Here is a 19,789-nt window from a genome sequence, read left to right as displayed (position 1 = left end):
AACATTAATGGTCCCATATCTTGATATCTAAATCCTTCCTCTTTTATTTAGGATTGCCCTTTCTAAACAGAATTTTACTTTAAAGTACAATGTCAACATTCCAAGGCAAGTGGTGCGTATTTCTTTTCTAACCTCAGATTAAAATGCATTGAATAGTGGTTATTGGTTTTACAGCCATATCATTTTATGCTTAATACATGCTTTAATGCCTAATACATGTAGAGGTATGGTACCTGTAATTTGGATCACCATACTTATCCTAGTTGGATCAAGGACAAGGTACTGTTTTATTATTACAGTGAAATAGGAAACAATTTTTAACATTTGAATTGTTTTATCAAAATGGAGTCTATCGTTGATGACCTTCCTCTAATTTGGAGCTTTCTGGATAATGGGTTTCTGGATAACAGATCCCATACCTATACATGGTGTTGACATGAAGACACCTAGGGTCTTTAAAGGGGTTTTACAAGTGTATCTGTTGAAATTTATGAATGAGTGAAAATACATATATATGTATTTGTTTATATAATAATTGATTTTTTTTTTAGGTCACCATGCTTTTTTCTATTTTATTGTATTTTAAACACTCATCAAACACATACAAAAATAACATGAGGTATGTGAGATAATGCTGTGGAACATGACTTAAATTCAGACCTAAATGCTCTGGGTACAACCAGGCAGAATATAGTTAGCTTATGCATTTAGCTGTGCTAAAACCCATGTGTCAAATGCACAAAAAAGCCCCATGTATAAGGGTCTTTATATGTTTTTATATGTTTATAGTGAAAGTATCATAACGACTTTGATTATATGCATTGAATTATACCTAAAATAGCTAATTCATGTCTTTTTAATGGTTTTATTAGGTTTTATTTTTCAGTATAGACCTTGTTCATATATTTCATTGATATTGTTATTAATGTTGGCTACAAATTTACAGGGTTCTTAACTGGTTTCGAGGAAACAAGTGCCATAAAGGCACAGCAAGATTGCTATTTTCATTTAGCCGTCTAGTCTCTTCCCCTTGTCTATAAATCAATACTCAGTATGTTCCTCTGAAGCTGTCAATCACTGCTGACAGGATAAAGAGACCCTTTTAAAGCACCGTGGTGCCTCCTTTAGGATTTATTTTCAGCATGCAAGCCTTCTATTTGAAATGGTTTTAAATTTAATCCCCAGTAAGCATGTAGATTTACAAGTCCACATGCAGTGCTAGTTATCTAAAAGCATCTAAGTAGCTAGCAATGTTCCATGTAGATAGGACATTAGGTAAAAACTCTGCTCTTTAATTAATAGTACAATCCTCATGAAATGGTTTGTAGCACCATTATACCTTTGGCTGTTTTCATTCTGCACAGTTTTATTTTCCTTTCAACGGTATGATTTGAAACAAAAATCTCAAAAGAAGGACATGAAAAAGGGCAATAACAAAGGATCATACATTCCAACCAGGATAATACCATGTTCATGCTATAATTACTGCATACAGATCAAATTATTTTCACTGAGCATATTTACCTGTATTAGCCAGACTTTGTATTTACATGTTTATATTCATTTTACAGGGTTTGGCTGGAAGCAGGTAATACATTGTATTTTTGTTTGTGTTTGTGAAAAAGGTATTCTGATGTATATTATTTGGTCAGTTCTTACAATTTTTTCATGATTATTAGATTGTATTTGATTCAATAAGGTCTCACAAAGGTTTAGAATTTTCTAGAATATTTTCCCCCTGGGTACAAATGCTAGAGTGGTAAGGAGCGCAAGAGCACGCCCCTTAGTGCTCACCCAGTAAACACCTGCCCCGCAGAAGGGGTTGTACTCTTTTCCTAATTCTGGTGTGAGGAGCAGTGTACATTGCCCCTGTTGTGGCCTGCATTTGCTGCCACTCCCTTATGTATATGTCTTAATGATGTGCAAGTTAGTGGACAGATGAGGGCCCCCCCCCCCTCCCTGTCTCCACCTGTCCTCTTGGATAAAGTGATTCCTAACTTAGCACTCTTAAAGGGCATGCTGAAATGGAGTGAAATAAAGTGTGCAATGTGCAAAAAATGGCAGATTGTGGCATTGTTTGCACTTTGCTCATTGTGTTCTCAAATGTAAATGACCCCTATTATCTACATTGTTTTTCAATGTTGAATAAAATCTTGGTTGTATATATCCTATGGGCAGTTATCCTTTCAAAATAAGTGTCCTCTAAAATCTTCATCTTCACTTTTGGGGGCAGAGATTCCTGATGGAAACTCATCATTGTTACGTAAGCATAAGAATCTCCAGTTAACTTAAATTTAAAAGATCCCAAAGTAAATGTCACAAACTATAAAATAAAATACATTTAAACATGTGTTCATTCATGTGTTCTCTATAATACTTATTCATCTGTGCTGTTCTTTTTATTGTTCTAGATCTATTTCCACTTCTTTCTTTCTGTTATCTTTATCCCTTTTTATTTTTTTTCCTATGTATTTCTATTCTGCCCCTTTTCTCTTGTTTATTATTATCTTCCGTTTTTCTATTTTGTTTTTTATCTCTTCTCCCTCATTCATTCACATCCTTCTATTCCTAGTTTGCTCTCTCTTTACACCCATTATCTTCTTTGCCCTCTTTTTTTTCCTACCCCTTTCTATTAGGGATGCATCAAATCCAGGATTCAGTTCGGTATTGGGCCTTTTTCGGCAGGGTTCGAATTTGGCCAAATCCACGGTCCTCGCCGGACCAAATCCTAATTAGCATATGCTTATTAGGATGTGAAAGGGTTAAATGTTAGGGGCAAAAATTGTTTTACCCCTTCCGGATCCTAACTAGTATATGCTAATAAGTCTTCAGGTTCGGTATTCACCCCGAATCCATTGGGATGGATTCAGGGGCTGGATTCGGTGCATCCTTACTTTCTATCTCAGCTATCCTTTCTGCCCTCATTCCTTTTGCCTTCAGTTTTCATGTCGCACTTACCTTCATTTCTCCCATTTCGTTTACTACTTTCTTTTCTACTCTCCAGCTCACCCTTCTTTCCACTGTTAAACAACCACTCTGTTTTCCCCTTCCCATCAACTCATCAATTGTCTCAAGTATTTATTTCATTGTTTAAATTCTCTGTACTCCCCTTTATAATGTTTATCTGCATTCATCTGTACCATCATTCACCTTCTCTCCCTTTTGTTTTTCCTCTGCTCTTCTGTAAGCCAATTTAAAATTTACAAATGGTTGATCCGAAATTTAACACAGTATGGGCTACTACAGGTACTTTGTTAACATGCCAGATTTCTTTACAGCAAATGTTATTCAACTTTTGGGTAATATATATATATTATGGAAACTATCATTACCTGTTACTAATAGCTATTGTATTTTTGAGATAAATCACCCTTATTTTGTGATCAGGGACACCAGAGTTTCATCTGTGTTTTCACAGACCGCAGATGGTTACTGGCATCATCCTTTTAATAAAATGATCTAAACATCTGTTCTCATTACCATTTACCCTGATATCATGGATGCTGTTGTTCTCCTTAAAAGCTCATATGCAGCTCAGTAAGCAAGTTCTCATTTATCTGAAAATTATATAGTAAATTATAAATGATGTCTGCCTCTTGTTGCTGCAGGTGTCCAGATGAATGTGGGTTAAAAGAGTGCTGATAAGGGTTTTTTCCTCATACAGATTGCTCTTTTTCTCAGAAAATATTTTCCACTGTAAAGCCGGCACTTTTAGAAGCCCTTCAGTGGCCATTGAAAGACATACATAATGATTTACTGATTCCTCTGCAAATGTTAGTAATACATTCATAACTGGTGTTGCTGTCAAAGGGTATTTTATTTTAATACAAGTCTTATTAGATCGTTTCAGGAGATGAATGGAGCCACTTACTGTGAATGTTCTGTATGAAAACAGGAATATTTAGAGAAATAATACATTTTCTTGTTTACGTATGCTGTGTTGTTTTTTGTATTATTGTTTCATGAAATATTTATTTGTCTTTTCCAGTGCAATTGTTTCTGCAACACTGAAGTGCCTCATGAAATTTTATAATTTAACTGATGATGTAAGTCTCAATATGTATTCATTGTCATGGCTACCTCAATACATCCTTCTTTTCATTTAGTCAGTAAATTTGATGTCAGAGCTTTCATTTTGTTATAAGAAAAGCTGAAATAAAGTCACTATCAATCTTGCAATACTGTGGGAAATAGGTGTTTAAAAAACTAAGCTCGTAAGCCAGCCAGTCTCTCAGTAGGGTCCAAGCCAAATAGTCTTGTTGCTTTAATCAGACAGTGTACATTACACTGTGCACACATATGCAGTTAGGAGAGACTAATGTTAGAATAGAGTAGAAATTACTTCTTAAAGGAGAAGGAAAGGTAAAAACTACGTAAGCTCTATCAGAAAGGTCAATGTAAATACAACCATAAGCTTTTACAGTAATGCTGCACTCTATCAAAAGAAACACAGGATTTCTTGTCTCTTGTTTTGTAAACATGATGTTCCAGTGTCTGACTTCCTCTCTAATTCCCCAGGCCAGAGTCTGCACAGTTATTTCCTCTCTCCCCTCTGCCTTCTCCTGCTCCCCCCTCCCACCAGAATGCTAAGAACTCCCTCCCCCCTCCCTTAGGAATGTGTGATCTCAGCTATAACAGCTAGAGACTGCAGGAATGAAGCTGCCTAAAATGGCAGCTGCTATCTTAAGAAAATGGAGAAAGCTTCTAAAGCTGTTTACTCAGGTATGTTAACAGTTTCTGCAGAATAAATATATTACATAGTTACATAGTTACATAGGGTTGAAAAAAGACCAGAGTCCATCAAGTTCAACCCATCCAAGTAAACCCAGCACACACAACCCATACTTACCAATCTATACACTCACATACATAAACTATATATACAATCACTAATACTAACTGTAGATATTAGTATCACAATAGCCTTGGATATTCTGATTGTTCAAGAACTCATCCAGGCCCCCCTTAAAGGCATTAACAGAATCTGCCATTACCACATCTCTAGGAAGGGCATTCCACAACCTCACTGCCCTCAATGTGAAAAACCACCTATGCTGCTTCAAATGGAAGCTCCGTTCCTCTAAAGGGGTGACCTCTGGTGCGTTGATATTTTTTATAGGAAAAAAGAACACCCCCACATCTGCCTATAATCCCCTCTAATGTACTTGTACAGAGTAATCATGTCCCCTCGCAAGCGCCTTTTTTCCAGAGAAAACAACCCCAACCTCGACAGTCTAACCTCATAGTTTAAATCTTCCATCCCCTTAACCAGTTTAGTTGCACGTCTCTGCACTCTCTCCAGTTCATTAATATCCTTCTTAAGGACTGGAGCCCCAAACTGCACTGCATACTCAAGGTGAGGCCTTACCAAGGACCTATAAAGGGGCAAAATTATGTTCTCATCCCTTGAGTCAATGCCCTTTTTTATACAAGACAGCACTTTATTTGCTTTAGTAGCTGCTGAATGACACTGCCTGGAATTAGACAACTTGTTATCTACAAAAACCCCTAGATCCTTCTCCATTAAGGATACCCCCAACAAACTACCATTCAGTAGATAGTTTGCGTTTATATTATTTCTACCAAAGTGCATAACTTTGCACTTATAAACATTGAACCTCATTTTCCAGTTTGCTGCCCAGTTTTCCAACCTTGTCAAATCGCTCTGCAAAGCGGCAGCATCCTGCATGGAACTTATAGTTTTGCACAATTTAGTGTCATCAGCAAAAATAGAAACAGTACTGTCTATGCCCACCTCCAGGTCATTAATAAACAAGTTAAAAAGCAAAGGACCAAGGACTGATCCTTGCGGTACTCCACTAACCACACTGGTCCAATTAGAAAATGTTCCATTTACCACCACTCTTTGTAATCTATCCTTCAGCCAGTTCTCTATCCATATTGTTGTAGGTGGCACTAATGTGGCAAATCTGTTGGCAGTAAAATGCCAAAATGACTTTCCTTCTTTAAAGAGCTATGAGAGGTGAGGACCATATATATATGGTCACTGCCATTGGACTCTGGAGTAATAAATGAGATATCATCATATAATCTCAAGTTGCTGCAAAAGTCTGTTTGGCACTTGGCAGGAGAACTGCCTGAATGCATAATGCCATTGGTAACGTTTTGTAGAGGAGGAATAATGGTCTGGGTCTTTTTTCATAGTTTGGGTAGGGACCCCGGTTCCTATAAAAGCAAACCTTAATACCTTTTGGCAACAGTTTGGGGAAGGTTGCTTCATGTTTTAGCACAGTGATCCCCAACCAGTGGCTCATAAGCAACATGTTGCTCACCAACCCCTTGGATGTTGCTCTCAGTCCCCCCAAACCAGGTCGTTGTTTTTGAATTCCTAACTTGTTGGCAAGTTTTGGTTGAATAAAAACAAGATTTACTAACAAATAAAACCTCCTGTAAGTGGATAGTGTGCATAGAGGCTGCCTAATAGCCAATCTTAGCCCTTATTTGGCACCTCCATGAACTTTTATGATGCTCTTTATTCATTTGACTATGGCTCATGAGTAAGAAATTTTGGTGACCCCTGTTTTAGCAAAATATGTACATGGTCCTTACAGAATAGATTTAGTGTGATGGAAATGGAAGACTCGGCTGCAGAGAGCCCTGACTTTCTTAATTGAAAACCATTTGGGAAAGGTTGCTTCATTTTTTAGCACAATATGTACACAGTGAAGTCCTTGTAGAATGGATTTGGTGAGATGGAAATGGAAGACTCGGCTGCAGAGAGCCCTGACTTTAATTTAACTAAAAACCTGTGAGATGTATTGAAATGGTGACTACAAGCCAGGCCTGATCTTTAACATCAGAACAAAACCTTCCTAATGCTCTTTTAAATTAATAGAAGCAAATCTCAACAACATTGTTCCAAAATCTATTAAAAAGCCTTTCAAGATAAGTACATGGTGTTATAGAATAATAGGGTCCAAATTTATATTAATATACTTGGTTTGGGAGTGAGATGTAAAACAGGTGTCTGGATACTTTTGGCCATATAGTGTACATCAAGTTTATCCACCCTCAATATATTGTAGGGACTCCTCCTTAAGCGTTCCATCTCTTCCATGTGTTTCATTGGTGTACTTTAGGGTAAGGGCTAATGCTAGGAAAGCACTAATGGTACGTTGTTTAAAAGGTACAAGTAGTCAGGATAGGAAGATACTGCTTTTAATAGTGATTACACTTACATATCACTTTAATTATGAATATTTAAAATTTTCATATTGTAAAGTTGTTTAGAATAAAATTGGCTTTCATTTAGCAAAATCTTAAATTTGGGGTTAAAACCCCATTAAACAACCCTAATCACTAACTGTGAATAGGTTGTTAAATCCACAACTAAACTAATTTTCTCTAAAACCATGAATGTCTAGTTATTTATTAAAAGATCCAAATTGAAAAAGCATGAACAAAAAAAGATGCGGAAACAGTGTGAAAACGGAAACTTTTTGGAATTGTTGCACAAATGCAAGAGTGAAAACATCCACAAATCTTTAAAAGTACGAAGCAAAAAAAGATATTCCAGTTATAAAAAGAACACCTTCCATTGACTTCTTCATGAGGTCACAGCTTTGTATACTTTTGCTTTTGAATTTGTTTAAGTATTTTAAAAATGTAAAATGGGCCCTTTAGAAGCATATTTATCAAAAAGTGAAAATAGAGTTCGCAACTGAGAATATTTATTAAAATAAAAAAATAGAGATTAATCCTGTGAATAGAGACAAATGAATTTGGATTTTGGAAATATTTCCACTGTTTGATAAATATGCCACTACAAGCTAGAGCAGACACTGAGAAATCATTCCAGGTCCATAACTGAAATACTTGTGTGTAGTTGTAAAAACTAAGTACTGAAAAACCAAACAGAGACAGTCAAAAACAATTTAAGGCATATGGAAAAGATAAAGTGTTATTTGGATTTCTAAGTAGGCCAAAGCAGAAAGTGCACCTTAGAAACGGTGACAACAGCATTATGGAATGTGGTCTATAATTTTTTATATATACCTCATTTAGGATATGCCTATATCAGTAAGACCAAATTTCATTCTGGATGTTGAAAAAGAAGAACTTTTTATAACTGCTGGCCTGCAGGATCGCGTCGTTCAGGTAATTATAATATACGGCTAATAGTTCTTTCTGCACAAAAATGACTCTTCTTTATGCTTTATTAATTAAAGTGTTTAATAATGAAACGCTATAAAATAAACAAAAAATCTCTGTAGGCCAAGCAGTAGTTTTTGTAGCTATATGTGGTAGCCAATTTATTAAAAGTCATAGCCAGTTGCAACTGCAAAGTCACAAACCTTGTTCCTGCGGTTTTGTGTGATTTATTTGCTGTAAATATGCAACAAAAAATGTAAGTATGTTGAATTAAACCTGGCTAGATGCCATAAATGTCACATCAGTAGGGAGTCGCTCCTTTGTCAGATGTAAAACTTATGGTTCAGATGTAAAACTTATGAAGATTAGTTGTAATTATGCACAACTTTTGATAAACCATATTCTGTGCACTTTTCTATCCTGGCAGGACAGCGCTCAGATGAAAAGTGTTACAAAGGGCGCATGCGCAGAGCTTGGGACCTTTGACTCCCAAAATTATTTTGCAAGCCAGCTAATTAAAAGACTTAAAGGAGAAATGACTCATGATACAGTTTTAAGAGTCAGGCCTAGATAACATAGAGAGAGAAGCAAATACTGCTTTCATCTGCAATTACATTTCCAAATAACATTAAAACCATTCAAAATATTTAGTGAACCTATATTGGAAAGTTTTTTATGCAAACAATTGTGTTCGGTTGAGGGACACCTTCAAAATTTTATATAACCCTATTTTTTTTAAAGGTCTATGAGGGTCTTGTGTATATGGATTTTAACAGATCTTTAATGGATGAACGGGGCTTTGGTAAGTACTATTTCTATTATTGCTTGCTGGTTATGTTTAAAGAAAAGCTTATAAATTCCTACATTATTGCTTATTATTATTCTGAATGGCTACAGTACCAGTCTCCTGAGAATGCTTGTCTACTGCCTATGGTAAACAGGTATTTATGACAAATTCTTTAAAATAGAACTAAACTATGGTTGAAAATGCCACATTTTATATACTGAACTTAATTCACCAGCTTAGAGGTTCAGCATCTCTATAAAAGTAATGTTGTAGGCCTTAAAATTGTCACAGAAGCTCCCCATCTTGGATTAAGTTAGAAGTCACATACTCAGTGCACTCTGAGCAGCTGTTGAGAAGCTAAGCTTATGGGTTGTTTCTAATCATCAAGTGGAAAATGAGTTTGGCTTGTCATATAAACTGATGCTACAGGGTTGGTTATTGAAAATTGATTCTCATTGCACTGGTTGCAGAGCTACCATGTACTAATAATCTGAATGAATTCCTAATCAGCCTTATAGTGCAACATTTATATTTTATATATACAGTATATTGTGAGTTAGTCCCTAAGCTCAGTACAGCAGCACAGAGCATGTGCCGGATGGGGTGCTACCGGGGGCATCTTTGGATTAACAGAACTTCTCTGTTAAAGGACTGTATGTGTGTATGTATGTATATCTTTATTTATAAAGCGCTACTTATGTACGCAGCGCTGTACAGTAGAATATATTAATACAAACAAAACAATACAATACAAGCCCGTAGAGCTTACGATCTAGACTGTGGTTGCTTTGGGCTGGTACAGAAGCCCAAATCATGATATGCAACATATATACCCTATTTTGGCCCTCAGCCATGTGACTTGGAGTAATGTCACTCCCCCCAGCAGCCGATCAGCAGAGCAGTGGGAAGGTGACAAGATAGCAGCTACCTGACACCTGTATTGCTACAAATGCTCTCATGCCCCACCTAATGGTAGATATGATAACAGCACTCAGTGTTGAAAGTTCAAGTCCAGCTCCTGACTCCTTCAGTTACATTGAATAGAAGAAGCAACTGCTTATCCGAAAGCAGTTCTGTTGTGTAGTGCTGGCTCTTTTTGAAAGCTCAGGATCAGGCACAATGACCTGAGGTGGCTGCCTACACACCAATATTACAGCTAAAAAGAAATTACCTTAGATTGTATTCCTATAACTGGCTGATCACTGCCTATTGATGTAATCTTATTATTCCTTATTACAGGAAACTACGTGCCTATGGATATTCAATGTGCACCTCCATTCTGGCTTGCTTACTTGAGAGATCCAAGTGATTCGGGAGTGATTCATAGCAATGTCCGTCAGCGATGGCTAAATGGTAAGTTTTTTGCTTGGTGTGTTATAGTGTGAGAAGAACACTTGTTGAAATCTGTTTACTAATAGCACTGGAGATTTCACGAACAAAATAAAGCATAAAGTGTCCTCATTATTCTCTGTAATACAATATTCCTTTTTGTTCACTGCAAAAATATTTGAGTGGTGGTTCTCTATTTTAAATTTCAGTGCAGAGACTATGAGACAAAATATTTGATCTTGGTAAGACAGTTCTTCATTAATCCTAAAAATAATACTAAGTGGCTCAGTTTTACGGTAACAGGAGGGGGAATGTATGTATACAAGCCTCAGTACAATCTCCAGGCTATCTTTCAAAGCTAAATGCAAATGAAGCGGTAATAAGCTCACCCCATAAATTATGTGGTCAGGGTGTATAAACCCCGGACCCTCCACCTCCAACACACGACTTTAAAACAGTCCTAGCAAAGTTATTGGGAAATGCACTCACCAAAGACAAGTGGTGGTCCAGGTGCAACGCCCTGAACCTGTAGCTTGAGGTATTAAGCGAACATCAGTTTGAAGAGAAGACAGTTCTTCATGTCTGTATAAAAAATGTATGTTGAAGTGACAGGCAATGGAAGGTAAGGCATACTGTTGACCTTTAAGTATAAAAAAACCATGCTGGGCCTGATCTTTTCTTACTCCTGAAGAAGCTTTTAAACAAATATATGATTTCAAGTGCCATTACGGCTTTTCATTATTTTAGTAACCTAAACAAGGTCAAAGTTGAGGACTTTGTAGCAGACTTTGTGGGAACTTGTATAAAACCAGGGTCATTGCTAATAATCTCTATTATGTATCTGTGTATACACAAATATATACATATAAACAATTTGGGGCATATTTATTACAGTGTATAAGCCTATATCACCTGTAATGTTGCCCATGAATAGGACCTTGTGTGAAAGTGCAGGGAAGGGTGAGGGGACAACATCATTGGAAAGAGAGGAAGGTTAGTTGTGCACCCTCAGGAGCAGAGGATGTACAACCAACCCTGAACACCCCACCCAGGTACACAGCTATAAGGCGACTGCTATATTTAAATGATGTGAGTTTTTTTCATGGTGGAACACAGTAGAGTAATTGGAACACATTTGTGAGATGGCCGGGTTGACTTGTGAACCCCATTTGTGGTGTTATACATCCCTTTATGACTTTGTAGCAGACTTTGTGGGAACTTGTATAAAACCGGGGTCATTGCTAATAATCTACCGTATTTTTCGCCGTATAAGACGCACTTTTTCTTCCCCAAAACTGGGGGGGAAAAGTTGGTGCGTCTTATACGACAAATACACATTTTGCCAGGAGAAGGAAAGGTGCAAATAGAAAAACACACCAACAGTTTTATCTCTTTCTTGCTGACTGAAACGCTAGTTTTTGTTTTCACAAAATGCTTTCTAACATGATTAATTCACCTTTCAACTGAAGCGATGTGCCCTGTGGCTTGCAGACGCTATGTTAGATTCCATCTCGTCACTTCCTCCTGCCACTCCTCTTTAGCAGGCATGCACCGAATTTAGTAGTTAAAAAGAAAAGTGCTGTTGAAGTCAAATTATTACTCTTCCCATAATAAATCTTTACTGACTGTCCGTGTGCCGATCGATCGTGGGTAGAGACTGCTCCTGCACAGCCCCGCTCTGTTCAAGAGTCATAGATCTCTAGCTATAGCAAGTGAGGCTGTGTAGGAATTTGTATGCAGTCACGGCAACAGTAAGGGTGCGATCGTATAGGACTTAGAATTTGCCAGGCAGGCTTCTTAAGCTGGCCATACACGCACCGATACTATCGTACGAAACCTCGTTTCGTACGATATTCGGTGCGTGTATGGCATGTCGGCGAGTCGACCGATATCGCAGGAAGCTGCTGATATCGGACGACTCGCCGATCGGCCAGGTTAGAAAATTTTGATCGGGCGCCATAGAAGGCGCCTGACCAAAATCTGCCGTCAGGGCTGAATCGGCAGAAGGAGGTAGAAATCCTTTTCTTTCTTCCTCCTTATTCAGCCCTGTTTCAGCCCTGACTGTGTGTGGCGGATCTGACGATGTTTCGTGCGACCGATGGTCGCACGAAACATCGTTAGATCGCCAGGTGTATGGCCAGCTTTAGACTAACAGATCGCCCCAGCACAGTATACAAATTAGAAAAAAAAAGTATGCCTGGGACAGCTCTGGAATGCAGCACGCATGCGTAGCCGGGGCAATCACTTCTACAGGAGAAACGGAAGCTGCTCTAAGTGAATAAAGGTAGCTGATTCTATGTTAGCACTTTGCTGTTTCCCAGACAAAATATGGAGCACAAGGCAGTGCTGGGAAAATATGGTACTACTGATATAATGGCTGATATTTTTAACCCATGTTGTTCAGAGACTTTCCTTCTCCTTTTTAAAACTGCCCCTAACTTTGTGTGGTGCTTGTTCGCAGTCCTCTCTTTATGCTGTGTGTGCTGCAGGCTGGATTTGTGGCATGTACTGCAAGCTGTGGAGACTTCTCTGTTCTTAAACTACTGTTAACTTTATACAGTTGATATAAAAATTTTTTACTACAGTATTTGGTTCAGAATCTTTTTTTTCTAGATTTTCCTCCTTTAAAATTGGGTGCGCCTTATATTCCGGAGCGTCTTATAAGGCGAAAAATACGGTATATTATGTATCTGTGTATACACAAATATATACATATAAACAATTTGGGGCATATTTATTACAGTGTATAAGCCAATATCACCTGTAATGTTGCCCATGAATAGAAGTATCTTTTGCACTGTAAAACTAACTAACAATAAAAAATAGAAAAACAATATAACAATGTATTTGTTTTGTTAATAAAATGGTTTGCTTTCAGGGGATCCAGATGTTATTGAGGCAATGAAGTTATTTGCAGAACTGACAGATAAAGCTAGGTAAGCATATTTTAGGGCTTATCAGTTCTGCCATACTCCTGACACTTCATATATATATATGGAGCGAGTGTACTAAATGTAGTAGAAGGTGGCATAGGTTTGTATAAAAAATGGTGGAATAGTTTTGTGTTGTAAAACTAAGGACTTTTCCAGTTAGAAGTTTTCTAACATTAATTTCACACTGACTTAAACGATGAAATATGCAGTATTGTGAGGCTGTGTACCTACTATAAATACTTGTTAGCTGTTCCTGTCTAACCAAGATTAAGTACTCAAATGTAATAATTTGTATCATATTTTGACACAAATTATCACAATATATGTGCGATGTGTGAAACACCCCTCTGCATGAAACCTTATATTATGGCATTTATATTCCATATACAGTATTATGTGTGTCAGTGCTTTGAATCACTAGAAAAGAATATGGGGAGCTACTGGAGGACATATTTGGATTCACATATCTCCACTGCTAAAGGGCTGTGGTTGTGGTTCAGCATTTCTGGACTACTTCTTTAGTTAAACTTTAATCCCCCTTTAATATTTCACAAAAAAATCTGTAACATACATAATTACAGAGGGCGGGGCACATGCTGTACATATAAATTACATTTATTTAAAAAAAAAAATGAAAACATGCTCATAGAATCACTTTAAGCCAAGTAAAAACTGTCATACTAAAACAGGACTGCAATATATGTAACTAGGAAATAGTTATCATCCCATATATAAATGGTGTGGCCTGGAAAGAAAACTGGGGCTGGCAGGAATGGGAATCGCTGGCAGGGGGTTCCATGAGAGAAGCAGGCAAGCAGGGGGCGTGTGACGTCATTTCCACCCAGGCGTGCAGACGAGCGCACTATTAGGTAGCATGGTGAGAGCAGGAATGGGAATCTCTGGCAAGGGGCTTGTGCAGGTCAGTTTTTTGTGTGTCTCAAAAACTGTATGTATTTCACCTGACTCAAGTGTAAGCCGAGGGTGACTTTTTCAGCACATTATACTCGAGTATGTACGGTATTACCTGTGCCCTTTCTCCTTTTTCCATCTTGAATGGCCTCCATGGCTACACAGTAGCTTATTTATTTAAACTATAGTAGTCTTTCAGAAGCAAACATAATTTTTACTGGTGCAGTAGTACATTATATTTTATTTACTTTAAAACATGTTTTCACTTTAAAAAAAATTTTTTCGTGTTAATGCTCCTTAAAAATATGGATAATACAATTGTACAGACAGTTTGCTTATTTGGGCCACTCTTTTTCATTTTGCTTTGTCAGTTCACTTGTTTCCTTTTTTTGGTATGGCTCTGCAATGTAAGATCACTTTTCTGTTTTTTTATCAGAGACTCCATGGAGCAGAAGAATTGGCATGATTTAGCAGAATTAATGAATAAAAACTTGGAATTAAGGAGGTAAAGTGTATAATGTATAAAATTGTATTCTGAAACAAGATAAGAACAAAATGTTGTTGTTTTTGGCTATAAGGTACAGAATGCAATATAATGCTTAATAGTTACGAGTCAAGCGCACCTTTAAATATTTTCTGCACGTATGGATACCAATATGCCAACCAGTACATTTGAATATTTAAAATTAGAACAACCAACTACAAAGGCAAAAACACCCCTGTGTGATAATGGAGGGGAAAATACTGTCACGAAGAACAGTCTGTTGTAGGCATTTTGCTACACTGATATTATTAGGCAGTTAGGTAAAAATTCTAAACAGGGGTTGGATGTTTTTCTTGTTTTGTCTTTTGTTTTGTTTCTAGATGTCTGCAACCAAAACAATTTAAACTGTCCTTTCTTTGACGTGAATTTAAATCTGCCTTGAGTTAATACTTAACTTCTTATCTCATGCAGCCCTTTTATAATTCTCAGTTTTAATGCCTGTAAAAGGATTGTGTTCCTAATCGTGTTCCACCCTAGAGTTGCTATTGACTCCTCTAATAGTTTTCCCAGCAGCTGCTGTGCAGATTTCAAATCAGAAGAGAAACAATGCTTGTTAGAGAAAATGTCTAGGTCGCACATGCCTGATGAAGGGGTACACCCCCGAAACGTTGCTTTCTGAATAAACACACAGGGGCTTTGCCCCGCTTGCACTTTACTTGTTGTGCCGGCTGAAATAATTTTTACTAGGTCGCACATCTCCCTTTGTACTGCATAGAGAAGGAAATGGCATTTATATCATTTGTGTCCAGCTTGTGACCCCTATGCTGCTTTTGAACTGCACAACCAAAAATAGGTTTTCCCTCTGCTACAGAACATGCGCTGGATGTAGGTTTTTGTACTCATTTTTTTTATGTTGAATGTGAATCTGTTTTTCTTATACAGAGTACAGTATATAATGACAATTACTACGTCCATTATTATTACATTTCACAGCTCTGCACCTTTATAATTATAAGGCAAAATATATTTCATAGTAAATAACTGTATCTTGAGCTTGAATTTAACTTAAGGGAGCTGCACAAAAGTGCAGAACCAGAGGTCAAGTCTTCCATCATTCCGTACTACTACCACTTCCCTAGCCTCACTTATTATTTTTCTTTTGGTGTCCCTTCCAGTGCTGCCTTAGGTACCAGACTGTTAGTGCCCCTCAGCCTACTTTGCTAGCTGTGCCTTCTACACATGTGCATATTGTGAAATTGTGCATATTGTGGATTGTCAGTCATGCTGCAAAATATGTCCCCTAAAGCTGTCACACTTGTCAACTGGGGTGACTATAAAGAAATACAGTCATTTTTATTTTCCGTTTGAGTTATGAAAGTTTCAGGAGATAAATGCATCATTTTCTTCTGTTTTTTTCTCAGTCTTTTGTGAATGTGTTTGACACTTGTCCTGGAGTTTTAGACTCTACTACCGCTACCATTGTGTGTGACTATCTAGTTACCGACCTAAATATCAAGTCCTGTAGCTCTTACATTATTTTTCGAGATGCCAGTGGTGAGTTAAAGCCTAGTGGCCTGGAGAGTGTCTTATGATGCCACTGGAGAAGTAGCAAGTCAAAATCAGCTAAGGATTAAATCATATATAGCAACAGAACCCCCACCCCCATACAGATAAATACCATCAGATAACGCCAGCATAGGTGGCACACTAGTTGCTGTGTATGTGTATTACTACAGTGCAACTTTGTAATGGACTCATAGAGTCTCACTAGAGGCTACCAGTACCATCCCAGGAAATAGGGTTTTCTTGGGTAACTTTTACTATTATCATTTTTTGGGTGGCCCAGATTGGATTCACAGGTTTAGCAGGTCCTTTCGTAGAAGTTTCTTTCTCAGAGCCTCTGCCCCGTCTGCAGAGCTGTTACTTTTATACGTCTTGCATGTCAAATACACAGATGCCCAAACAGACCCCACCAGGCTACTATATAGTCACTGTCTATGGCATATTACAACAGCCCCTCTGGAATTTGCCAGAATCCACAGATTACCAGCCCAGGCCAGAGTGGACATAGGTAGCATGGTAATGTGGAAAAGAGGCTATATTTTTCTGTTCAGGTCCTCTCCTATTCATATACTAATCCCTCATTCAAACCACTCTCTGGTTACTTAGGCAGTTTGGATCCTAGCAACCAGAAAACTGCTAAAGTTCCAAACTGCAGAGCTGCTGAACAAGTAAAATAACAAAAACTACAAATAATGAAAAATTAAGACCAATTGCACATTTTCTCAAAATATTACACCCTACATCATAATCAAAGTTAACTCAAAGGTGAACAACCCCTTTAGCCAGATCTCATTATACAGGTACCTTGTCACACCAGGGATAGGAAAAATATTCTGTGTGCAAGAGTCTGTTTTCCCGTGACACAAATGAAGTATTAGTTGGTGATTTCAAGGTTACTTTCAAGATTTCTTTCACTTAGTATATTTCTATGTTCAGATCTATTTTTACAGATGCATGCTTAGGCCCAGGAAATCTGAAAATGATTGAAATTGCAAAACAGGTAACAACCTTTAATTTGTAATTTAAGTGATTTGAATGTTTGGTTTTAACCTGAACATCCTTATGCCAAATTAGAGACATTCTTTCAATGCAGGTTTTAAAGTAATTATTAAACTGACTAAATGAAATTAGTCCCATTAAGGAAATAGAAAATTGTGCCCCTGTACACTACAGAAATATAGTGAAGAGTTTGCTGAACACAGTCCTCCACTCTGTTCTCACACAGACACAGAAAGCCTATTATTACTACATAGGTTCCTATTGTGGCTGTAGTAGTAGTCTCTACATGTACAGTATATTATGATTTAGCTAATGTTTTGATGCCACCTTGTGGAAATCTTGTTTAAATCAGACAATCTGTAGGTTGTATTTTAAAATCTGTACCCATTACAAGCTAACGTTTTATTTATATAAATAGATAAAAATGGATGGTTGGATAGTAAATAGAAGTAGATAGATTGATTTAATTGTTTTGTCTCCGTTTCTAGCATGGTTCCGCTGTAAAGCTTCCTGGCAGTGGTGGGGCCATTATTGGATTATGTTTTGATCTGAAAAAACTGGTAAAGAATTTTTTTTTCTTTTTTTACATCCAGTGAATGTTAAAGGACATGTAAAACCTACATTTGCCTACAATGTATATCAGTTGGGCACGCCTCCCCCACCCAAATGGCATCATTTGTACTGCATATGTCCCCTCCGCTTGCCAGCACCATCACATTTTCCTAAACCAAATTGCAGCTTTCACCCGGTGGGTATTTTTCCTCTGATACATAATCAGTTACATTTAAATCTGCAAACAGCATACACACACACAGACCCTTATTCAGCATACATTTCATCAAGAATGCAGGCTTACACAGGCAGAACTGTCTTTGATAAAAGTTCTGCTTTGTTTTAGCTGAGCTCAGGAGAGGAGTTTAGGAGAAAAAATTGAAGCAGACAATTGAAGCTGAGTTTCTATGGGAACCAGCAATGCCATCTCTTTATTGGCTGCTAAACACACCTTGGGGGTGTGTTTAGTAATCTGAGCTTAAAACAACTGAGCATGCCCACAAACCAACAGCCAAAGCAAAGTCCTGAGGGAGGGGGCCGAGTAGGTTATAGGAGAAGAAAATCTAAGTGATTAAGGGGATGCTGCTGCCTTACTGTCAACCTCTGGACAACCAGTGTGGCAGGTACTGAAAGATTTCTAAGAGGCTGTTCACTGATTACATTTTTATGTGTGGGGTTTACATGTCCTTTAAGAAATTGTCTGTCTGTTTTTTAAAACACCTTTTTTTTCGGTCTGTTTTTTAAAACACTTCTCTTTTAAATTTTAGAGTGAACTGAAGAAAGCATATCAAGAAGCAGGTTTTGTATTCTGTCAGATTGTTCCCTACTGCCCAGGAAACACAGGTGGACAGTAGTGAAGAAAAAATTATCTTCTGGCTCATAATCAGCATCTTTATTGCATATTTTACAGCAGTTTCCACTAGTGTTCCTTGCAAACAGCAATTTCTTAGCATTTCCTGCTGCTGCAGTGGAAGAGTTTTAAGTTGGTACCAGTTAAGAGACATGGCACTGACAGATATGGTACGTCCGTTGCAAGGCTTTGTCCTTATAAAAATACCGTGTTTTTAAATGTTTCAGTCTTTTCAGAAAGAAAATACAAATAAGAAAAACAACACTGTGTAAATAAAATATACATTTTTGCATACAATTTATCTGAATTTCATTTTTTGTTCATGTGTCCATGAAAATGTTTTAGAGCAAAGCCTTCTTAAACATCTTACACAGATTTACTGGTATGATCTTGAAACTACTGTGCAGTTTTGGGCCCCAGACAATACGAAGGAATACGAAGGAGCTGGAAGCAGTGCAGAGATGTGCAGCTGAACTGGTAACATGAATGGAACAATGGAGTTTCAGTGATTGTTTATTTTCTCTGTGAGAATATATTATACATTCTAAATATGTTAGAAGGCATTATATAAAAATACCAGGGATTCTTTTTATACAAAAATGAACAAAGGCAGTTGTGATGGCACATTATCTTAATGCCTTTAAGAAGAACTTCATAGTCTTTTTGGAGAGGCATAATATGTATGGAAACTAAGTTTTATGAATATATATATCGACACATATTATATGGCCAAACATATCTGGACACCCCTTCTAAAATGCATTTGTTGGATCTTGTCAACAATTACTCAGTGGGAGTGTGGAGTTTTTATATAAGCGCACAGCCACACATAACACTCACATCATTCACCAATCCAAGCTGGGTTTCTCTAAAGGTCTCTACCATAGAATTCTGGAGGAGTGGAAATACCTTCTCCAAAATGATAAATTAAACTGTATAGCAGTTTGACAGTCAGGTCTAAGTTTGGAGGGTTTGCTAAATGCTTAAAGTACATTTAGAATGCTGACTAAGTTTGGTGGAAGAGGTCTGAGGCTGTTTGTCATTGTTTGGGTAATGAGCATAATTCCAGTGAAGAAAAACCTTAATGCTGCAGCATACAATACCATTGCATGTTTTCTACCCCGTGGCTACTGTGCAAAACTGTTTTCCTATAGTAGTGGAATAATTCAGCTGGCCTGTTCTGATCCATGAATTTAAATCAACTGAAAAGCTGTGGGATGGATTCAAAAGAGCCAGTCCTTGTCATCCCTCCACCATCAATTCTGGCACAA

The 19,789-nt window shown here is 37.5% G+C and overlaps 1 protein-coding gene across 1 annotated transcript in view; it reads left to right on the top strand.

Annotated features, from left to right (window-relative positions):
* Nucleotides 1-18,815, top strand: part of LOC100127873 (glucuronokinase 1) — a 58,719-nt gene extending 39,904 nt beyond the window's left edge. Inside the window, exons 13-23 of the mRNA XM_002940385.5 lie at nt 52-112; nt 1,572-1,588; nt 3,989-4,046; nt 8,026-8,118; nt 8,854-8,914; nt 10,139-10,252; nt 13,107-13,164; nt 14,507-14,575; nt 17,054-17,117; nt 17,605-17,676; nt 18,436-18,815. Of these exons, the coding sequence (XP_002940431.2) occupies nt 52-112; nt 1,572-1,588; nt 3,989-4,046; nt 8,026-8,118; nt 8,854-8,914; nt 10,139-10,252; nt 13,107-13,164; nt 14,507-14,575; nt 17,054-17,117; nt 17,605-17,676; nt 18,436-18,522 (754 nt within the window). The 3' untranslated portion in view covers nt 18,523-18,815. The remainder of the gene's footprint in view (nt 1-51; nt 113-1,571; nt 1,589-3,988; nt 4,047-8,025; nt 8,119-8,853; nt 8,915-10,138; nt 10,253-13,106; nt 13,165-14,506; nt 14,576-17,053; nt 17,118-17,604; nt 17,677-18,435) is intronic.
* Nucleotides 18,816-19,789: the final 974 nt, after the last annotated feature.

The sequence above is a fragment of the Xenopus tropicalis genome, chromosome 7 (genome assembly GCF_000004195.4).
Source record: "Xenopus tropicalis strain Nigerian chromosome 7, UCB_Xtro_10.0, whole genome shotgun sequence".
NCBI classification, from domain to species: Eukaryota; Metazoa; Chordata; class Amphibia; order Anura; family Pipidae; genus Xenopus; species Xenopus tropicalis.
The sequence above is the reverse complement of the archived record's forward strand: the minus strand, read 5'-3'. Positions and strand labels throughout refer to the sequence as shown.